Below are 18,391 nucleotides of genomic sequence, written 5' to 3' on the forward strand. Positions count from 1 at the left end.
ACTCTGGTAATTATACAAACTACTTTATTACAACATTTAGAACGATTTATAAAATGACAGAAGGTATTTACAGAGCGATAGTATGGTTCATGCCGAAGCAGTAGCAGGTTGTGATGGTAGCAGCGATGAAAACCAGCCGGGATTATTTAAAGCCTTTTGTTTTTCTGTGTGGAACAAAATACTCGCCGCTATTTGTCCAACGTTTGCAGTTTGACCGTAGTAATCAATAAATGCTCCATCTGGACCAATTAGGTACATAATAATGGTGTGGTCAACCTGTAACATACAAGCAAATTCACAATTTAAGCCAAATTCGATACAAATATTTCCATAATTATTTATGATTTTCAGATGAACAGATATAACTCAGTGTGCAATTCCAGCAACTAAGGTTGGCAATACAATAGTATAAATGCGTGATTTTGCACAGTTCTCCAAAAATAACATATTTTCAGGGCAAATCACGCATTTCGATCGTACATAACGACATAATTTTAGAAATGCTTCAAACTTATTCATATTTTTAACTACTAACAATATAATCGTTGTCTTCGTCTTTTGGCCCACTGCTAAAATAGACTCTGTATGCCTTGCAGGCCTTTGCAACCTGTTCCTTTGTTCCAGTGAGCCCGATAAATTTGTTCGAAAATTCTTTTACGTATTTTCCGACTACTGCTGGAGTATCTCTGTCTGGATCGACAGAGATGAAGATTGGTTTTACAATTAAATCATGTTTTTCCTCTGAAACACGAAAGTTTGTCACTTACTATCTGAAGTCAAAACAGAACTGAAAAATCATTTTGAGTATTCTTTGATTATTTCAGTCAGTTCTACAGGCAAACATCGAAAACTAGAATCAATTTACCAAGCTCGTCAATGACAGCAGCCATTTTTTCCAACTCATCTGGACAAATGTCTGGACAGTGCGTAAACCCGAAATAAATCATGGTCCAGTGTCCCAAAAAGTCTTCAGACTTTACCGCCTTTCCTTCAGAATCCACCAGCTCGAAACTACCACCAAGCGAAGCTTTTCCAAGCGCACGCTTTCGCTCTTGTGCAATTTGCAGGTCTTTCACATGTTTCAGGTACGCCACATACGCCAGTAAACCAGCGCCAATCCCACAAGTTATTCCGAAACTCTTCCAACTAATTGGTCCTTTGTTTTTCCAAAAAGGTGTTCTCTTCGGTAACTCTACTTTATCATACTTCACGCTGGATGTGTGTATAGATTTTTCCTTAGAGAAAATAAATATACGGATTCAAAAACTGTTAATTTAATGGTTGCTGTTACAAAGCTACGTTCGTAAGACAACGCAAGAAATGCGTTACATGATTTTATTACTACGTTAAACAGATCCGAAAATTGGTTGACTAACTTTTGGAAAAATGTGTCGACAATGAAATGAGGAAAAGTATTTTAGTCATTTGTTGAATTAAACCGATTGTCATGCTCTGTAACGTAATACAAAAATGATAATGTGTGAAATAAAAAAATCTAGTTTACCATGAAACTAAAATAAACCCGAAACACATGAAGCCAATGTAAAAGAATAGAGTTAGAAAGAACAAAGATATTCTCACCAGTCTAAGACATCGGTTTCTCCAATCAAGCATCTATCGACTCACCAATTGCCTGCAGTTTCGTTGGAGCGTAGTCCACCTTCGAATCAGTAACTTCGACATCCTACAGGTCGTTTTAACGTGATTGCAGAATATGTAGTAATAGCACGAACCTGTAAAGTAATTAAATCGACCGATGTTGTGGTTATCACCTGACTTTTTAGGTTATGTCTTCGTTAAATGAGATTTTAAATTACGAAACGTATTCATTCGCCGCGATCAAGTCCACCAAATTCGGTACACCAATCACCGTAAGACTCAGAATATAGCTGTTAATCAAAAATTCAGTGATATTTTCGGAAAATAATAAATCTGTACGCACTTTACTTCTGCAATAGCAGACTACGAACCGCTCCGCCGAACACCGCAAGATGACAGCACCATACAGCACTATGGCTATCACTATACTCATGTGTATTCATGAATTAATGCGGTGATTCCGGTGATACTGTTGGAAAAAAAAATTAGTTTTATCGATCCACGAATTGTGTCCTGCAGAAGACGTAGTCATAATAGAATAATGAAAGTATACTGAAGCTAAATCAAGTAGTTTTTTACGGTGTCATTGCTTCTAATAGTCTATAATTAAAAATTTTACGCCTCCTGTTCAATCGTGGCAATGCTGAACCGCCTCAATTCTGCAACCCAACATACACTCAACGCCTAAGAAGTCGCAACGCAACACACATAGAATAGAATGATGTCTCAACCTAACCTAACCTAAGTTGCGTTTAGAGCAAGTCCGTGGTTTGGAGCTTACAGTTTCTTATTACACGTGAACTAAACTAGCACGTGTCGAGTCTGTGAATATGTACATTTTTTATGAAAATATATAATTGTCTCGATTGATTACTCCCTAGTAAAACGATTGTGAACGAAAATGGCAAAATTCTGTTTAAGTAAGTATCATAAATTGCTCAGAACTCTGCAATCGGGTACGAAATTCCTGAGAGGTTAGGAGCAAGAAAATTATCACTAAATTTATATAAACTTCCACAGAAAAGGGAAGCAAGAGGGTTTCCGCACGAAAAAGGTACAAGATCGAGAAAAAAGTGCGGGAGCATAATCGCAAAGTGAGAAGAGAGGCAAAGAAAAATCCCAAGAGCAAAAGTGAGTATTTAAACATATAGCGATAACATTCAAAGGAGTTTTACATACGATCCGCATCGACAAATCGGTTTACATTCGTCATTATTTATTATATTTCTCATAGACCTTGAATTGTAACAGATGAGATTAATATATGTATTATGAAACTATCCGTCTGTTATTCAGAAAAAGCAAACACGGTCCAAGTGCCCAATTCATGCCCATTCAAGGAAGACATATTGAAAGAGGTGGAAGCACTCAAGAAACAGCGAGAAGAAGAAAAGCAGAAACAACGTGAAGCAGCTCGTGAGAGAAAGCGTGAACAGTTGAGCGGAAATCTAGAGGGACTCGTGGCTCAGGCTCAGAATAAACAAATCCAACATGAATCTTCAGTAGTAAAATCCTCAGCCAATGAAACAGAAAAAAAACCAGTCAAGCGCGAAGAAAACTCTTTGAAAGCACATTATAAGGAATTTAAAAAAGTTTTGGACGCTGCTGACGTCATCCTTGAAGTTGTCGATGCAAGAGATCCATTGGGAACGAGATGCAAACAGGTTTATAATTATGTGAAATCGCATTTACCCTTAATATTAATTTACTTTTGGGGAGTTTGTATTTTGTAGAAACATTCCAACGATGACGTTGAAACTAGCAGGTAGTAGTTAACAGGTAATACGGTCAGAAAGGTTCCAAGGGATGACTAAACGATGAAACTTGGCAGGATTATTCAGGGAACTCTTTCAAATATATTCCTTGATATTTTATCATTTGCTCACTCCCTGAAAGCCTTCCAGACGTATTACCAGCTGCATATTTCTTGCTAGTCCCAGTGTCATATTTTATAGGACTTTTGTATAATTAATTAATATCAAATCAAAGTAATCATTTATCATCACTGAGAACTGAAGTAATAATCAATCGACAGGTTGAGGAGGCAGTGCAAACTGCAAAAGGAAATAAAAGACTAGTGCTAGTCTTAAATAAAGCAGATTTAGTACCCAGGGAAAATTTGGACAACTGGCTTAAATATTTGCGTCGCAGTTTACCGGCAGTAGCTTTTAAATCGTCAACACAAGATCAATCTAAGCGACTAGGCAGAAAGAAGCTTGGTAAAAAAACAGAGGATTTGATACAAGGAGGCGTATGCTTTGGAGCCGAATTACTGTTATCCTTGTTGGCTAATTACTGTAGAAATAGCGGAACAGTGAAGACCAGCATTCGGGTCGGTGTGGTTGGCTTGCCAAATGTTGGAAAATCTAGCGTTATTAACTCTCTGAAAAGAAGTAGAGCATGCGACGTTGGAAACACTCCAGGTGAGTTGGTTTTATACTTGTTCATTTTACATTGCATTATCGATTCTTTGAATTATATCAAGTTTTGCTGAAGTTTTCAACACTGTTAAGCAAATTAACCAATTTTTTATTGATATTCCTTACAGGAGTGACAAAATGTGTCCAAACGGTACAACTGGACTCAAAAATCAAGTTATTAGATTCTCCTGGAATAGTATTCGCCAATCCTCAACAAGATAAAGATAGTCCGGATGACTCCTCTGTCGCGCTTAAAAACGCTGTACGAATAGAAGCCCTGCAAGACCCATTTACACCAGCCTCAGCCATATTGAAGCGTGTGTCCAAGAAGTACATGATGGAGTTGTATGATATTCTTGAATATTCTTCTCCAGACGAATTCTTTGCCATGAAAGCCGCGAGAATGGGCAAATTCAAAAAAGGTGGAATACCAGATGCTACAGCAGCAGCCCGAGGAGTCTTAGCTGATTGGAACTCGGGAAAAATTCGGTAAGCTATATCTTGCACATTATAATTTTTCCGTTTTTCTCAGTTAAACTGAATAAATATTTTCAACCTGATTTCTACCTCAGATACTATACCTTGCCTCCAGAAGATTCAGCTTCACAACTATCTGCTGAAATTGTTCAACAGTTTGCAAAAGAATTTGACATTGATAGTTTCGCAACTGAAGAAGCTATGATGTTGGATCATGTTGGAGCAGAAGCAGCAAAGGCAAATACAGCTGAAAGCCTTGTTTGCGACAGTTCAGGTCCTGTTGATTCGGCTATGGAAGTTGAAATACAAGAAAAGCGTGCGGTAAAAAGACGAATCTAATTCAGTGTTGTAGGAAGTACCGAAGCTTGAAAGAGTAGTGAATCAAGTGACGAAAGTATTTTGATTTTCTATGTTTTTCTTATCGCAGCAAAAGAAGATGGCCGTACTTGAAGTCAACAAAAAGAAAGCTAAGAAAGGTGACCCCAAATCCACACCAATAGAAGGAAGGAAAAAGAAAGTTGAACCACTTTTTGAAATCGAAGGGAATCAAAAATTGAATAAACTGAATAAGATACAATTTAAAAAACTCAAAAAAGAGCGAGCAAGAGGAGGTGGGTAACTTTATGTGCATCAAATTCCAAGAATTTTTCCATCCATTTGGCATTCCCCAATATGATAATTATTCCCTTGAATGAAATTTCAGAAAAAGCAGCAACAGGACTTGCTCAAGTATTAGAAGATATACAAATCACACCCTCAGATGACTACAACTTCGAAACTGACTTTAAACCCAAGTAAACATTATTACGAATACTGGAAGGCAATAATCGGTAAGGGGACACAAACCCTATTCATTGGACACTAAAAAATAAACATTGCATTCATAAGTATGACCGTAATATAATTTCTTGTATTTATTTTCTTACCAACGACAGTACCTGTTCTACAAAAAAAACAGCGTTTTTTAACATTGATACAAGGTTTCTTTTCGCTCCAATAATATACTCGTACGTACACAAATTACATAGTAGCGGATTTTAATCATCTGACAATGTTGTATATGTATAGTATTTCCACTGTCATAAATAACAGATTTCTGATAGAGTGCCACCTCGATATATCGCGGTTGGTAAATTTTTCTTCAAAGCTTATTCTCTCACCACCCATGTAACACTACTGTGCATGAGTAAGTAGTGGGCAGGCCTATGGAAGCAGCGCAGCGCGAAGTAAGAGGATTGTTGATATCGCGGTTCTCCTCTACAGCCCCGTAAACCGCGTTATAACGAGGTGGCACTGTAATTGTATAAGCCGCCTTGACAAACTTACAATAAGTTCGCAAATAACAACAATACGTGTCACACTGCTGCAGCACAACTTTTTTGTCAACCGGTACTATTTATAAGAATAGAGTTCAATTTATCCTACCGAGGAAGTAACAAGTTCCGCCACATCCGGATCGGAAGATCTAACTGACAACTGCATTGTGACTTGGCTATCAGCCAAAGCTAATCTTGCGCGAGCCAAAACCTCCTTTCCTCCTCTGAATATACCCCCTAACAATAAAGTATGCCCAACAGCATCTGTTGCTACTCTATGACTTCTCTCGACAGCTTCCAAACCCAAGAAACCAACAAGACTTTGTACTGCACCCCCGAGGGTAGTCACCGATGCTCCCAAAGCAAACGTTTCTTCGAGTTCAGAGAATCCACGGGTTGCTCCAGCATCCCAAGCAGCATTAAAATCAACACCTTGCTTTCCTACTCCGCGCATTTGATCAGCTAGAGTTACCTCAAGATCTTCAAGCTGTGAACAAATTACATTTGGTATTCGGTAGAATGTAAACGAATATCTGAGGTTCAGTAAACGAAAGAAAAAAAACCCATACCATGTACTCATCGCGATATCCTTGCTCGGCATCAGGAACACCTGTTGTTGGATCACAGTCACGTGCCATAAATCGCAAAGTTGTTGGAATGGTAGCTATACTGGCGTGAACATCCTCAGGGAATTCCAATACTGTATAAGTTGTCCCGGGCTCGTTGTATGCCAATCGAAGACATGGAATCTCGTACACTACTCTGTAACTGTGTCAAGAAAATATTTTTTATTTGCCTACTATCACTTTTAAGCAACTGAATTCCATTATTAAATGAATCTCGCTCATCTTTTGTGAACAAACCAATTAGCTTCCTCATGCCATCCGGCAATACAAGGCAAATTAGGAATTTGGAAACTGCAATGTATGTACTATACGTATCAATCCCAATACTTGAAACTCTGCTTACCCTTCAGGTGGCTCAATAGCAACTCTGACATCTTCAAGTAATTGGTCAGAAAGAGTATTGAGGCAATCGAACTGGAGAACGAGATGATTGGAAAAGGAGTGTTTGACGCATTTGACGTTATACTCAGTTTCCGACTCCGTCAACTCAACAACAGGAGAGGATTTGAAAAGTGGAGACTTTGAAATAACAAGGGCCAATTGCGGCACTTGTGCAAGTTTTTCCATAAATGTCTCTTCGCGGGACAATCTTGATTGTTGTTGTTTTGCAGTTGCAAGTATTTCCGGTTGCGTAGGCTCCTCTACTGTCTGAGCCGGCGGTATCTGTGAACAAGAATCGTTTCTGTTAATTAAGCTTGAAATATTTTATCCACAATTGAACGAACCCTTCCTGAGATATTAATTACCTGGGAAATATCGAATGGTTCTTCCATGGGAGAAGACACATAATTATTCAATGCTCTCTCTAAACTGGGAATGGAGAGAAGTGGTGGTTGTACTAGAGAAAGAGTTGTTGGATCGAACTGCTGCTGGAGAATGGCACAATAATATGCAGCACGATCACGAACTTCGTCATCTGAATCCAATTGGCAGCGTGACAGCAAAACAAGTATATTAGGAAGAAGTGGAGGGCACGCAGCAGCGAAACGTGCCAATGCTGTTACTGCGGCGGCGCGTACACTTGCGCATTCTAAAATGACACGGTTGTAGATGAAACGAATGTAGCGAGATGGTTGTTTGGATGTCGGACCCTCTTGACCAAGCAAATGAAGTATGCGAACTGCAAGGGAAATGTGTTCACAGTCCTCAATGAACTCGCAAAGATGTGCAAGCCCAGCCTCCTTTGCTTCAGAGTTACCCTCCATAACTGCTATTATTGTGTCTGCAATCGCTGCTTTATACTCCAAGCCTCCCTCATCCCGAAGCATCGCCGACAAGAAGTTCATTAGTACGGCATGTTTTCGAGGAAATTTCTGACATAGGGCTCTGAAAACAATCCAGAAAACATGAAATCGCAATATTTATGAACTATGAGAAAAATACTGGAAACTTCGTAAGTGCTCAGCCAAAATAAAAACGTTTCTTTGGCAATACAAAACAGGTTGATTTTACACCCCAGCTTTATGCTAATCAAAAATAAGAATGATTTTAATTAATTTTGTACAAAGAGTCAAACGAAATTAGTTCATTCTTGAAGTTTGATACAAAAAAGTTTACCTAATTTAACTTAATACATTATTAAACAGGACATCTTCCTGAAGGAAAGTTACCTGATGGCTTGTACAACTACAACTTTGAATTCATCTGAAATTTCAGATACAAAGGTAGCAATCTGCTTCATCAGACGGTCAACAGAACTCTCAGCGCCAGTTTTTAGTAGTGTTGTAATGGCCAAGGTAGCAATAGACCTGTTAGGATCAGCGATTAAGTTTTCTAAGTCTAAGTTGCAAGCAGTTACTGCAGCTGGATGAGACATAGCTACTTTGTTCAAAGTTCTAACTGCAGCAAATCTCAGCGCTGGTTTTAGGGAGCCACAAAACAGCTGTAACACGCTTATAGCTGGTGCAAGCTCCCTTGTGCTGCTCTTGCCCATGTTGACCAGAGCATGTGCAGCTTCGTACACAACCATCTCTGATTTATGCCGCAGACATGATGCGACAAAATCGAGTAGTTCGGCGTTACCATCTTCCTCTTCAAGTAACTTACACGCCATTCTAATCAGCATACAAGCAGCATAAGGACTCGACAAGCTTGTTCTAGTCAGCTTTGAGACGAGCTTGGTGACGGCGTGTTTGTCCGTCTTTCTTGCCTGATATAATACTCCAAGAGCATGATACTGAACCATCACGTTATCAGAGTTGAGAGCTTCCTGCGCCTCATTGGCCCACCGCCTTGCAATATCTCCAGAAATACTGGTCAAGTGAAGTGAAGACACCAGAGCAGCGCTTGAAACTGCGGGAGATCGATCAACAATCGCTTGTTTCATGTAACGTTCAATAGCTTGCAGCATTGCACCATCGGTGATCGTGCACAGAGCCCGGATTGCCGCAGCTCTGTACAGATCTTCTTTGCCAGTCATGTCTTTGGTGAGACTGGATGTGACGATGATAACATCCTCCGCAATAGGGCTGAGCTCTTTTATGCCCAAGTAAACCAACCGACGTAGAATTACATCACGTGACTGAAACAGCTTTGTCATAGCAAAGAAAGCTTCAGTGGCCTCGGTTGTTCCCAACTGTTCGCCCTGATTTATCAAGTAAAGTATTTTTGTAAGAATATGGGCACATTTTCGGGGATTCACTGGAGTGTCGTTGAACGTCCGAGCTTCCTGCAGAACGGTTGTCTTCTCCATGTTCTGAAACGGGTTACCTCCTCCTAGGATAAAGTTTGGAATACACAATTATACTCTTGTTACAAAGGAAATTAGCCAGCAGTGGCAGAAAATTTCATTGTAACATAACCTATAACAAATACTAAATTTATGTAGTTGAGATAAGAAATCAGCCGTTCGTGAAAATTTCTTCGGGAAGATTTTAGGCGTAATTCAATGTATAGTTTATTCATTGCAAACAAGAGAAAAAACTAGTAAAGATGTGGGGAACTGTCAAATAGTCGAACCATCGGCGGCCAGCCGTGTATCTGGTTGACAGTTACGGTGCGGATTTCAACGGTTCACGGATTTACGCAAACCGAAAATTTACTCACCATCTTCTTCTTCCTTTTTATCACGCTTAAAAGAGTTCATTTTTCTTCAGTTCAGGTAACTTGCTGTAAGAATTGTTATGACACGTCACCTTATTAAGTGCCACGAACAGCCATAGTGGTTTTGCAACGACAGTCCGCGTCATCTAATACTCTCCGGTTATCTAGATGAATAATAAGTCATCATACATCTCGTCTGAATGTGCGACAAAATGTAACTGATATTCCAATGCTTTGATTAGTCAAATATGAACGGATGAAATCAATGAATTATTTTTGTACAGATATTCCCACGCAAAATGTGTACGTTTCGAATTACTTTTTACGTTTTGGGATTATCTTTGAAGGGTAAGCCAGTAATTAGTTGGTGGCCCCTGATGTACAGGCAACACACATTACGCTTGTGTTCCAAAAAGTGCCAACTTTAGGCGTTACGACCCTGATAAACGTAACATGCTGAGAAATACGGACTACCTACATTCCAGGACAAATATTGACAAATTTCAGGCAGATTCAAATCTGCTCCAAACATTTTGTACACTTGTTTGCTGGTTCTGAGACAATAATACTCCTAAGACAAATAACAAGTATTTCAAAAATACAGGTATAATCTTAAAACGGTCACATACACAAATGCTAAAATTGACAGGGAATGTGTTTAGACAAATAAATGAAACGTTTAGAGTTCGTCAATTATATTCAGCACAGGATGTGGTTTTGTGTGTAGAAAATAGGTAGAAACGCTGCAATATCATGTACTTGAAAATTAAACTTTGACAACTGCTTTTCCAGTGTTTTCCCCTTGCAGCAGGCCAACAAATGCATCGAACATATTTTCAAATCCATCTGTAAATGTCTCGCGGTACTTCAATTTTCCCTCCTTTATCCATTTAAGGTTCTGCTCGATTCCTTCCATCCAGCGATTCTGCCAACGCATCACTATAAATCCTTCCATTTTCAACTGGGAAAACACCAATGCAGGCTGAATAATAGCCGTCTTGGGCATCGCATTGATGTCGGCGTTGTACGAAGAAATACTTCCACATACTGAGATGCGACCAAATAGATTCATCTGGTTAAGTACAATTCCAGAAATATCTCCTCCAACCTGTAAGTATGAAAGTTATAGTTTAACATGTATGCACAGTAATGTTTAAATGCTTACAGCAGTTAAATGATCCTTGCCCAGATGTGGTGCTTATTTACGTTTTGATTCTTTAATGAGATTTTAAAGGGTCTACAACTCATACATACGTTATCAAAGTAACAATCAACTTTGTTCGGAGCAGCTTCACGCAGAGCTGTGGCAACATTTTGAGTTTTGTAGTTGATAGCATGATCAAAGCCAAGTTCTTCCTTAAGCCATTTGCACTTTGCATCGGAACCAGCAATTCCAATGACATTTAAACCAAGAATCTTTCCAATTTGTCCAACGTGAGATCCGACTGCTCCTGCTGCACCACTTACAACCAATGTTTCTCCAGCTTTTGGCTGACATATTTCCAAGAATCCGAAGTAACTGGTATTCCTGCAATACACAGTATAAAGTATACTGTTGAATATACTACACGAACGTGACTTACCAAAATAATACTCATTTGAACATTTTGAATATAGCTATATCGATAAACAATTGATTTGCTAATGCAGAAATTATTCTGTAGGATATTTGCTATGAATGAAAATTGATACCATTCCTACCCTGGCATGCCCAACACTCCTAAACCAAGGGATGGAGGTAGACCTTCAAAATCAGGCAGGAGGTAGGGAGGCTGATCAAAGACTCCGCCATCATCTTCACGAATTATGGTATGCGTTCGCCAGCCAATATTAGCAAAGACACGCTGACCGACTGGGAACTTTGCATTTTTTGAGTCTATGATTTTTGCAATTTGAGAACCGATCATTGTACGTCCCAATGGTACTCGGTAGACATAAGGCCTCATGTACGGGTCGACCGACAAGTACTCTGCCTGGATAAGATATTCTGAAATAATTTTCGATTTCCTGTATTATTATTTCATTAGTTTTCTTTATTAATCACATGGTATATCAAGCATAATGAATTTCACAGAAATCGGTGTATAGATTTGTTAAAGTCATTTACTTTGCTGTTATTATGTTTTGAACGATAAATAAGGCAAATAATGTCAAATTTTAGCAATGAACAAATACTGAATTTTCACCCTCTGACGAATTTTCAAACTGGAAGTGTTCCAAATTATATGATAATCTTCATTTGTCCAAACTCAGGCATTATATCAAGTATATTGAAAGAACCACTTTATAGTTTCGCGCTTTTAATACCACACTCGAATCTACTATACGAAAACTTTCTTGAAGGTATCAGAGTTGATCTTGATACTCGTATATTCACCTCCATCTTTCAAAGGCGGTAACTCTTCCTCGACGAGCGGTAAATCCGAACGCTTTGGCTCTCCTTGGAAGTATTTTCCAATCACATATTTCTTTGCAATAACCATTGTACGTGTTGAATTGATACTGCTTGGATGGAAACTTTTCGTCAGGAGCACTTGGCCACGGGAGAATAATGAACTAATCATAGCTCATCCAATTTTATACCCGCTGCTACACAATCAGTAGGAAGGAAAAAGAATATTATGTATGTACAACGTATTATATATATCTATGATGGAGTGTGCCTGTCCAGATATAGGTATAGGCACCCAGTAATTACAAATATTATACAAAGTCATGCTCGGCTGAGGTTATCTTAATACTCGAACCTTGGACCCTAGAGTTACACAACTACAGCCAATTAGGCAATCTGGTCATGTCCCCAGATATATATGTTGTGTAACAAAAAAAAAAAAATTGTATATTGCTGTGACTGATCCTAAACCAGTGAATATAATGTATCATCAACGTTATGTTTGACGAGTAATGAATTGCGATAATGGAATAGAAATTATTTTTATTCCAAGATCAGAGAAGTTGAATGTCAACTTACCAACAACAAGTGAAGCTTACTCTAGCTGACTAAACTACTATCCAAATGATTGTTTATCTTTCGTTTATCTAACCACATGTTATATTTACTCATAGGTATATAGGTGAAACGTGATATCAGAATTGATTTTTTCTTCATGTTGCAATTTGGTATAGGTATAGATAGAGCATTGAAACGACAGGTCAAGGAATGGAGAAATTAAACTTTAATAACAGCCTTTCCAACATTGTCTCCTCGCATCATCTCAACAAACGCATCAAACATATTTTCAAATCCTTCTGTGACAGTTTCACGATACTTCAGCTTATTCTCTTTCAGCCATTGAAGATTCTTCTCTATACCCTCCATCCATCTATCAGCCCAGCGATTTACTATAAATCCTTCAACCCTCAATTGTGAAAATACCACAGCAGGTTGAACGATAGAACATTTGGGCAATGCTTTAACATCTGCATTATAGGAGGAAATACTCCCACATGCTGAGACGCGGCCGAATAAATTCATGTGATTCATAACAATACTAGAAATCTCTCCGCCAACCTAAAATATCAATTATCCAGTGATAACATTGTGATAGAAATGTTATAGAAGTACTGCGTTTCAATATCGAAAATTTATACACACATTGTCGAAGTAGCAGTCAACCTTATTCGGAGCAGCTTCCTTCAAAGCCACAGCAACATCTTGAGTTTTATAATTAATAACATGGTCAAACCCTAATTCTTCTTTTAGCCATTTGCACTTTGCATCTGAACCAGCAATCCCAATGACTTTCATACCAAGGATCTTTCCAATTTGCCCAACATGAGAGCCAACTCCACCCGCTGCACCGCTCACTACAAGTGTTTCTCCAGCCTTTGGCTGACAGAGCTCAATCAGCCCAAAATATGCAGTGTTTCTAGAAATATTAAGCGATCTGTGAATAACGAAACCTGGTGCAAGTATACAATGATTCGAAAATCTTCAACTTAATATTGCTTACTATGTGTTATACACTATGTGATATTCGATAATCTTACACTGATTTCATTTTCAAGTAATCTTATCAGTTAACAAAAATCTCTTCTACAACGGAACATACACAGCAGGCCACACGACACTATTGGCATTCCAATTTAATCAGAAATCGGTCAATTATAGCAATTGTACCTACCCTGGCATGCCCAGCACTCCCACACCCAAAGATACGGGGAGACTACCGAGATCAGGCAATACATAATCAGGTATGCGAAGACTCGATAAACCCCCATTTCCGTCAATTATAGTGTGTGAACGCCAACCTACTGTAGCGACAACATACTTTCCAACTGGAAAGTCCTTATGTTTGGATTCTATAATTTTACCTACTTGAATTCCAATCATTGTGATTCCCACTGGGTATCGCTGTGCGTACACTCGCATGTACGGATCAACAGACAAATATACTGCTTCAATGAGATATTCTGGAAAGCAAGGGTTAAATTTTAATTACTGAACAATGAAATATATCACACATAACACTGTGTACTAAGGTATGAATTTTGTTGTAGAAAATCATTACGTGAGTTGCATATGACCCAATCCATGTGGATTCGAACATGAAATCCGGTGACCCTCCTTGATCGATCTTAAACTATGGAAGGCTATTCTTAGAGCAATTTAATGAGATCTCTGTCTCCAGCCAAAAAATGCTCTAGAAGACCTCTAGGGCGGTTTGAAGTTTAAGCCCAAAACGACCGTTTTCAAAATCGAATAAACAAAGGTTTACTGAAATGGCTCTACTTCTGTCAATTTCACAACTTTTTGGACGTTTTTTTTTTTTAAATGTACGTAATTTTATCATGAATTGGATCATACCATTTAGATCAACATCATTTTATAAAGCGTAACACATTATTCAGAACGATTTTTTATAGTTGAAAACATTTACACAAACTTCCAGAAATGCTGTCATATGCTTAATTATACATTGTTATACTCACGTCCATCTTTCAGAGGGGGTAATTCTTCCTCAACTATCGGCAAATCTGAACGTTTGGGCTCTCCTTGAAAATGTTTGGCCAACACGTATTTCTTTGCAATCACCATTGTATCAAATGTTTTAGACAGATCGTCAGGTTGAAAATCGTTTAATTACAGAAATACGACTTGATTAATCGGTTGACCACGTCAAAATGAGAGATTTATTTTACCTGAGCTCTTTTTATACCGCACGTCAGTCTTTATCTATTTTCAAATAGGCATCAGGTAGACACGTACACAAGGCTACATCGAATCATTAAAGATAGTGAGTGATCATTAGTATTTCCTAATTATAGAAATATCTACGAGTACTTGAACTGTGGATTCTCATGCTCGTTCAATATGTTTGTTAATATTGTATATAAATTACATCAATGTCTGAAGTCTTTCTATCACCAAACTCACGCATAAAATTTGATATCTTACCTGTGGGTTATAACGATGATAAAGAGCGTTTAAGGGAGGAACTGCTAACACTACATTGTTTAAATAAAGCTATGTCAAATAGTTAAAATATACGGGGATTTTGATTGAATAAGACATTAATGAGTAGTACAATACATTTATTATTTATTTGAAATATGTTATAGAAACATCATAGGGTACATATAGAATATCTTATTTTTGTACGTATTCTTAAAGTTAGCCGGACTTTATTGCGTCTGACAATATAAATGCAGGTGGAATTGAATCTTAAACTTTAACTACAGCCTTTCCCATGCTATTTCCTTGCAACATCCCAATAAATGCATCAAACATATTCTCAAACCCTTCAGTGACCGTTTCGTGATACTTTATTTTATTCTGCCTTATCCATTCAAGATTCTGATCAAAACCCTCCGCCCATCGGTTCATCCAACGCATAGCTAAAAATCCCTCCACTTTCAATTGAGCAGATAGAATTAGTGGCTGAATGTTAGTACCCTTAGGCAATATTTTGGGATCCCCATCGTAACTGGAAATACATCCACATAAGGCAACACGGCCTAACAGATTCATTTGACTGAGCACAATGGTAGAAATTTCTCCTCCGACCTTTAAGAACGAACATAATATTTCAGAATTTGCAGAAGTTACTTGTCTTTCACTTAATCGACAAAATCCTTATAAATTTATAATAAACTATAAAATGAATGTTGTACTAACTGTAATTAAGAATATTCATACGCACATTGTCAAAGTAGCAATCAATTTTGTTCGGAGCAATTTCCTTTAGAACTGCAGCAACATCTTGGGTTTTGTAATTGATAGCATGATCAAATCCAAGTTCCTCTTTAATCCATTTACACTTTGCATCAGAACCCGTAATTCCAATTACGGTCATTCCAAGCATTTTGCCCACCTGTCCTGCATGAGATCCAACTGCACCACCTGCACCGCTTACAACCAATGTTTCCCCAGAGTTTGGAAAACAAATTTCCACCAATCCGAAATACGCGGCGTTCCTAAAGTCACAACACATACGAAATTTCTTACCTCGATACATATGACGTAATTAGATAATCTAATTGGAAGTTTGTCTCAATTAAGAATATCTAGCAGATATTCACCCTGTCAGGCCCAGTGTCCCCAAACCAAGAGACCGGGGTAAGTCTTCGATATCAGGCATGATGTAGGGAGTCTGTTCGAAGACTCCCCCGTCATCTTCATTAACCACGGTATGTGTCCGCCAGCCAACATTGGCAAAGATGTACTCACCGACTCGAAATTTTGAGTTTTTTGTTTGTATAATTTTACCAATTTGAGATCCAATCATTGTGCTTCCCAGCGGTACGTGATATACGTACGGCCACATATATGGGTCAACAGATAAGTACTCTGCTTCAATAAGAAATTCTGAAATTGAATTAACATTCATTAGTCAGCATATAATATTCTGTAATACACATGAACATGATATCATATACATATGAGGCATTCCATATCAATTTGGCTAGGGTTTAATTGGCCCTACCCTCTTGGTTTTCGTCCACGTTTTTATATGTTGTTCTTCAAACTTTGAAAAGTATCCCAACTTTTTTTTCACGCTTTTACCCCACCCCCAACGCCCCTGGAGTTCCTCAATCGATGACATTTTAACAGTGATTAAAATTACATAAATTCTGTAGCATAAACCAAATATATCCCAACCAAAATCAAGACTGGCCGGCAAAACGGTAATTTTCTTATTAATTTTTCAACCAATCAATAATTTTTTCTCAGTTACTTCAATTTTTGTACCAAATTTGCAGAGTTTATATCCTTTCTGACAACACGAAATTTTTGATAACAAACAAAAATCCAAATAACTGATTAAAAAATTATTTCGAATATTTTTTCGAATATTAATACAAATTTCTAGATAGTTGTTGGATAAGGTAAGATATATGAACCCTAAAAAGTCGAAGGAAAAATCAGAACTACTAAAAGAAAATTATTATTCGTTGCAAAATGAATAATAAATTACCATTTTGCCTGCCCACTACAATTTTGGTCGTAATGTTGTTGCTTATGGCTACAGAATTTATGTAATTTTTTTCATAATTATCAAAAATGTTGCAATCACCGTCAAAATATCATCATTTAAGGAGCTCTGAAAGCGTCGGTTGGGGCGGGGGGGTGGAAACATCTGAAAAAATTGGAATGCTTCATAAAGATATTCGAATTAACATATATGGAATGCCCCGTATCGAAATTAGTGTTCTCAACCCTGCTAAAAATGCTAAAAATTCTCGACAGGATCGGACACGTTTCGGACAGGATACTGACAGACACAGACAGATACGAATCGAATCTGAAAAGGTCTTTCTGGACATCTTGTGTCTGTATCCCACCCGAACGTGTAGATTGGCCGGCCATTTTTTTTTTGTAAGGAAATCGATAGCTTCATCAATCGTGACTCGGTAATATAATTCACAGATTTTATTATAATATAAATATAATAATTTTAGTACGAAACATATAGCATGCAAAATGGAAGATTAGTTTATTTATTTCTGAATTTATTATTATGTCGGTACAATAATAAAGTGGAGACACGCAACTTTACAAAATGTAAATTTACAGATTCATAATTTTGATTGTAAATATATCCGCGACGACGAAAGCTCTTGGAAACGTAACTTGAATAATTAAATTCAATCAAGAATATGTATATGATACCTCCATCTTCCAGTTCAGGTATTTCCTCCTCGACCAGACTTAAATCTGATCGCTTGGGCTCCCCTTCAAAGTATTTATTAATCACGAATTTTTTGGCAATAACCATTGTGTATATTGAATTGATATTTGAAAACGACTTGTCGGAAGAACCTGTTCAACCGGTAGTGAGTGAATAAAGATCCTGATTGTTAACTCCTGATGTTGACGCCTGTACTCCTAAAATGCCTGTACCGACTGAATGGCGGATAGGGCTCGGCTTGTCTGTGGATAGGGCTTTGGTCGTTGTTCCGAATTGAACCGACAAAACGACGCCATTAAGTAAGCCCAAAAGTGCGGGAATTCTGAAGTAAATTACATAGATGCCATTATGAATATACGATTTTATTGACCACACTTGGCGCAAAACTCTACCGAGTCCTTTGATCACATGTCAAGAGAGATATAACTTGCTGAATTTATCAATTCAGGCTATTTTAAGTGCTCAAAAAATTATGAAAAAATTCATACATGTTCTTTGAAGGTTCTAGTCTGAAGATCCAATACTTGGTTTACTTAAATAATTTATTTGCAAAAAATTTCAGTAACAAAGTGTCCAAGGAAAATGAAATTTTCTTCAAAAAATTCCCATTTTTCAACAAGTCAATGAAAGTCAAATATCGAACGGGGTCAATGGCAAAGTGAAGTTGAATAATTATATTTTCAAGAAAAAAATATGCGCAGTCGAGAAAAGTAAATTAAATGCTTAATTTTTCACCCTCAAAATGAGCTATTCATAATTTTTCAATTAATTTTACAAAA

At 37.8% G+C, this 18,391-nt stretch overlaps 6 protein-coding genes across 10 annotated transcripts; 1 reads left to right on the top strand and 5 right to left on the bottom strand.

The window, feature by feature from the left end:
- Positions 1-9: 9 nt before the first annotated feature.
- LOC124409380 (protein SCO1 homolog, mitochondrial) lies at positions 10-1,985 on the bottom strand. 5 transcript variants are annotated; one of them, XM_046886959.1, is made up of 5 exons: positions 1,882-1,985; positions 1,627-1,756; positions 866-1,235; positions 536-741; positions 10-276 (listed from the first exon to the last, which is right to left on the bottom strand). In XM_046886959.1, the coding sequence occupies exons 2-5, from the start codon at positions 1,681-1,683 to the stop codon at positions 88-90; spliced, it is 822 nt and encodes a 273-aa protein (XP_046742915.1). In that variant the 5' UTR covers positions 1,684-1,756; positions 1,882-1,985; the 3' UTR covers positions 10-87. The 5 variants fall into 5 exon arrangements, with proteins under 5 accessions (XP_046742915.1, XP_046742918.1, XP_046742919.1 ...); XM_046886962.1 differs by having other exon boundaries at positions 1,627-1,733; positions 1,871-1,985; XM_046886963.1 differs by lacking the exon at positions 1,882-1,985 and adding an exon at positions 1,835-1,853 and having other exon boundaries at positions 1,627-1,733.
- A 180-nt stretch (positions 1,986-2,165) lies between these two features.
- LOC124409374 (prostaglandin reductase 1-like) lies at positions 2,166-12,071 on the bottom strand. The gene is made up of 6 exons (XM_046886953.1): positions 11,858-12,071; positions 11,182-11,467; positions 10,735-11,008; positions 10,165-10,588; positions 2,428-2,436; positions 2,166-2,182 (listed from the first exon to the last, which is right to left on the bottom strand). Exons 1-4 carry the CDS (start codon positions 12,042-12,044, stop codon positions 10,247-10,249), a joined length of 1,089 nt encoding a protein of 362 aa, XP_046742909.1. The 5' UTR covers positions 12,045-12,071; the 3' UTR covers positions 2,166-2,182; positions 2,428-2,436; positions 10,165-10,246.
- On the top strand, positions 2,368-5,400 carry LOC124409372 (guanine nucleotide-binding protein-like 3 homolog). Its single transcript, XM_046886951.1, has 8 exons — positions 2,368-2,519; positions 2,620-2,730; positions 2,896-3,263; positions 3,635-4,022; positions 4,148-4,508; positions 4,592-4,817; positions 4,924-5,107; positions 5,200-5,400. Exons 1-8 carry the CDS (start codon positions 2,501-2,503, stop codon positions 5,292-5,294), a joined length of 1,752 nt encoding a protein of 583 aa, XP_046742907.1. The 5' UTR covers positions 2,368-2,500; the 3' UTR covers positions 5,295-5,400.
- On the bottom strand, positions 5,385-9,641 carry LOC124409371 (coatomer subunit gamma). The gene is made up of 6 exons (XM_046886950.1): positions 9,484-9,641; positions 8,049-9,153; positions 7,185-7,764; positions 6,782-7,101; positions 6,382-6,580; positions 5,385-6,299 (listed from the first exon to the last, which is right to left on the bottom strand). Exons 1-6 carry the CDS (start codon positions 9,521-9,523, stop codon positions 5,913-5,915), a joined length of 2,631 nt encoding a protein of 876 aa, XP_046742906.1. The 5' UTR covers positions 9,524-9,641; the 3' UTR covers positions 5,385-5,912.
- Positions 12,072-12,635: 564 nt separating the features above from the next.
- On the bottom strand, positions 12,636-14,699 carry LOC124409375 (prostaglandin reductase 1-like). Its single transcript, XM_046886954.1, has 4 exons — positions 14,413-14,699; positions 13,605-13,893; positions 13,076-13,349; positions 12,636-12,991 (listed from the first exon to the last, which is right to left on the bottom strand). The coding sequence occupies exons 1-4, from the start codon at positions 14,516-14,518 to the stop codon at positions 12,650-12,652; spliced, it is 1,011 nt and encodes a 336-aa protein (XP_046742910.1). The 5' UTR covers positions 14,519-14,699; the 3' UTR covers positions 12,636-12,649.
- A 335-nt stretch (positions 14,700-15,034) lies between these two features.
- On the bottom strand, positions 15,035-17,825 carry LOC124409376 (prostaglandin reductase 1-like). Its single transcript, XM_046886955.1, has 4 exons — positions 17,594-17,825; positions 16,003-16,288; positions 15,624-15,897; positions 15,035-15,487 (listed from the first exon to the last, which is right to left on the bottom strand). The coding sequence occupies exons 1-4, from the start codon at positions 17,697-17,699 to the stop codon at positions 15,146-15,148; spliced, it is 1,008 nt and encodes a 335-aa protein (XP_046742911.1). The 5' UTR covers positions 17,700-17,825; the 3' UTR covers positions 15,035-15,145.
- Between the last annotated feature and the right edge of the window lie 566 nt (positions 17,826-18,391).

The sequence above is a fragment of the Diprion similis genome, chromosome 8 (assembly GCF_021155765.1).
Source record: "Diprion similis isolate iyDipSimi1 chromosome 8, iyDipSimi1.1, whole genome shotgun sequence".
NCBI classification, from domain to species: Eukaryota; Metazoa; Arthropoda; class Insecta; order Hymenoptera; family Diprionidae; genus Diprion; species Diprion similis.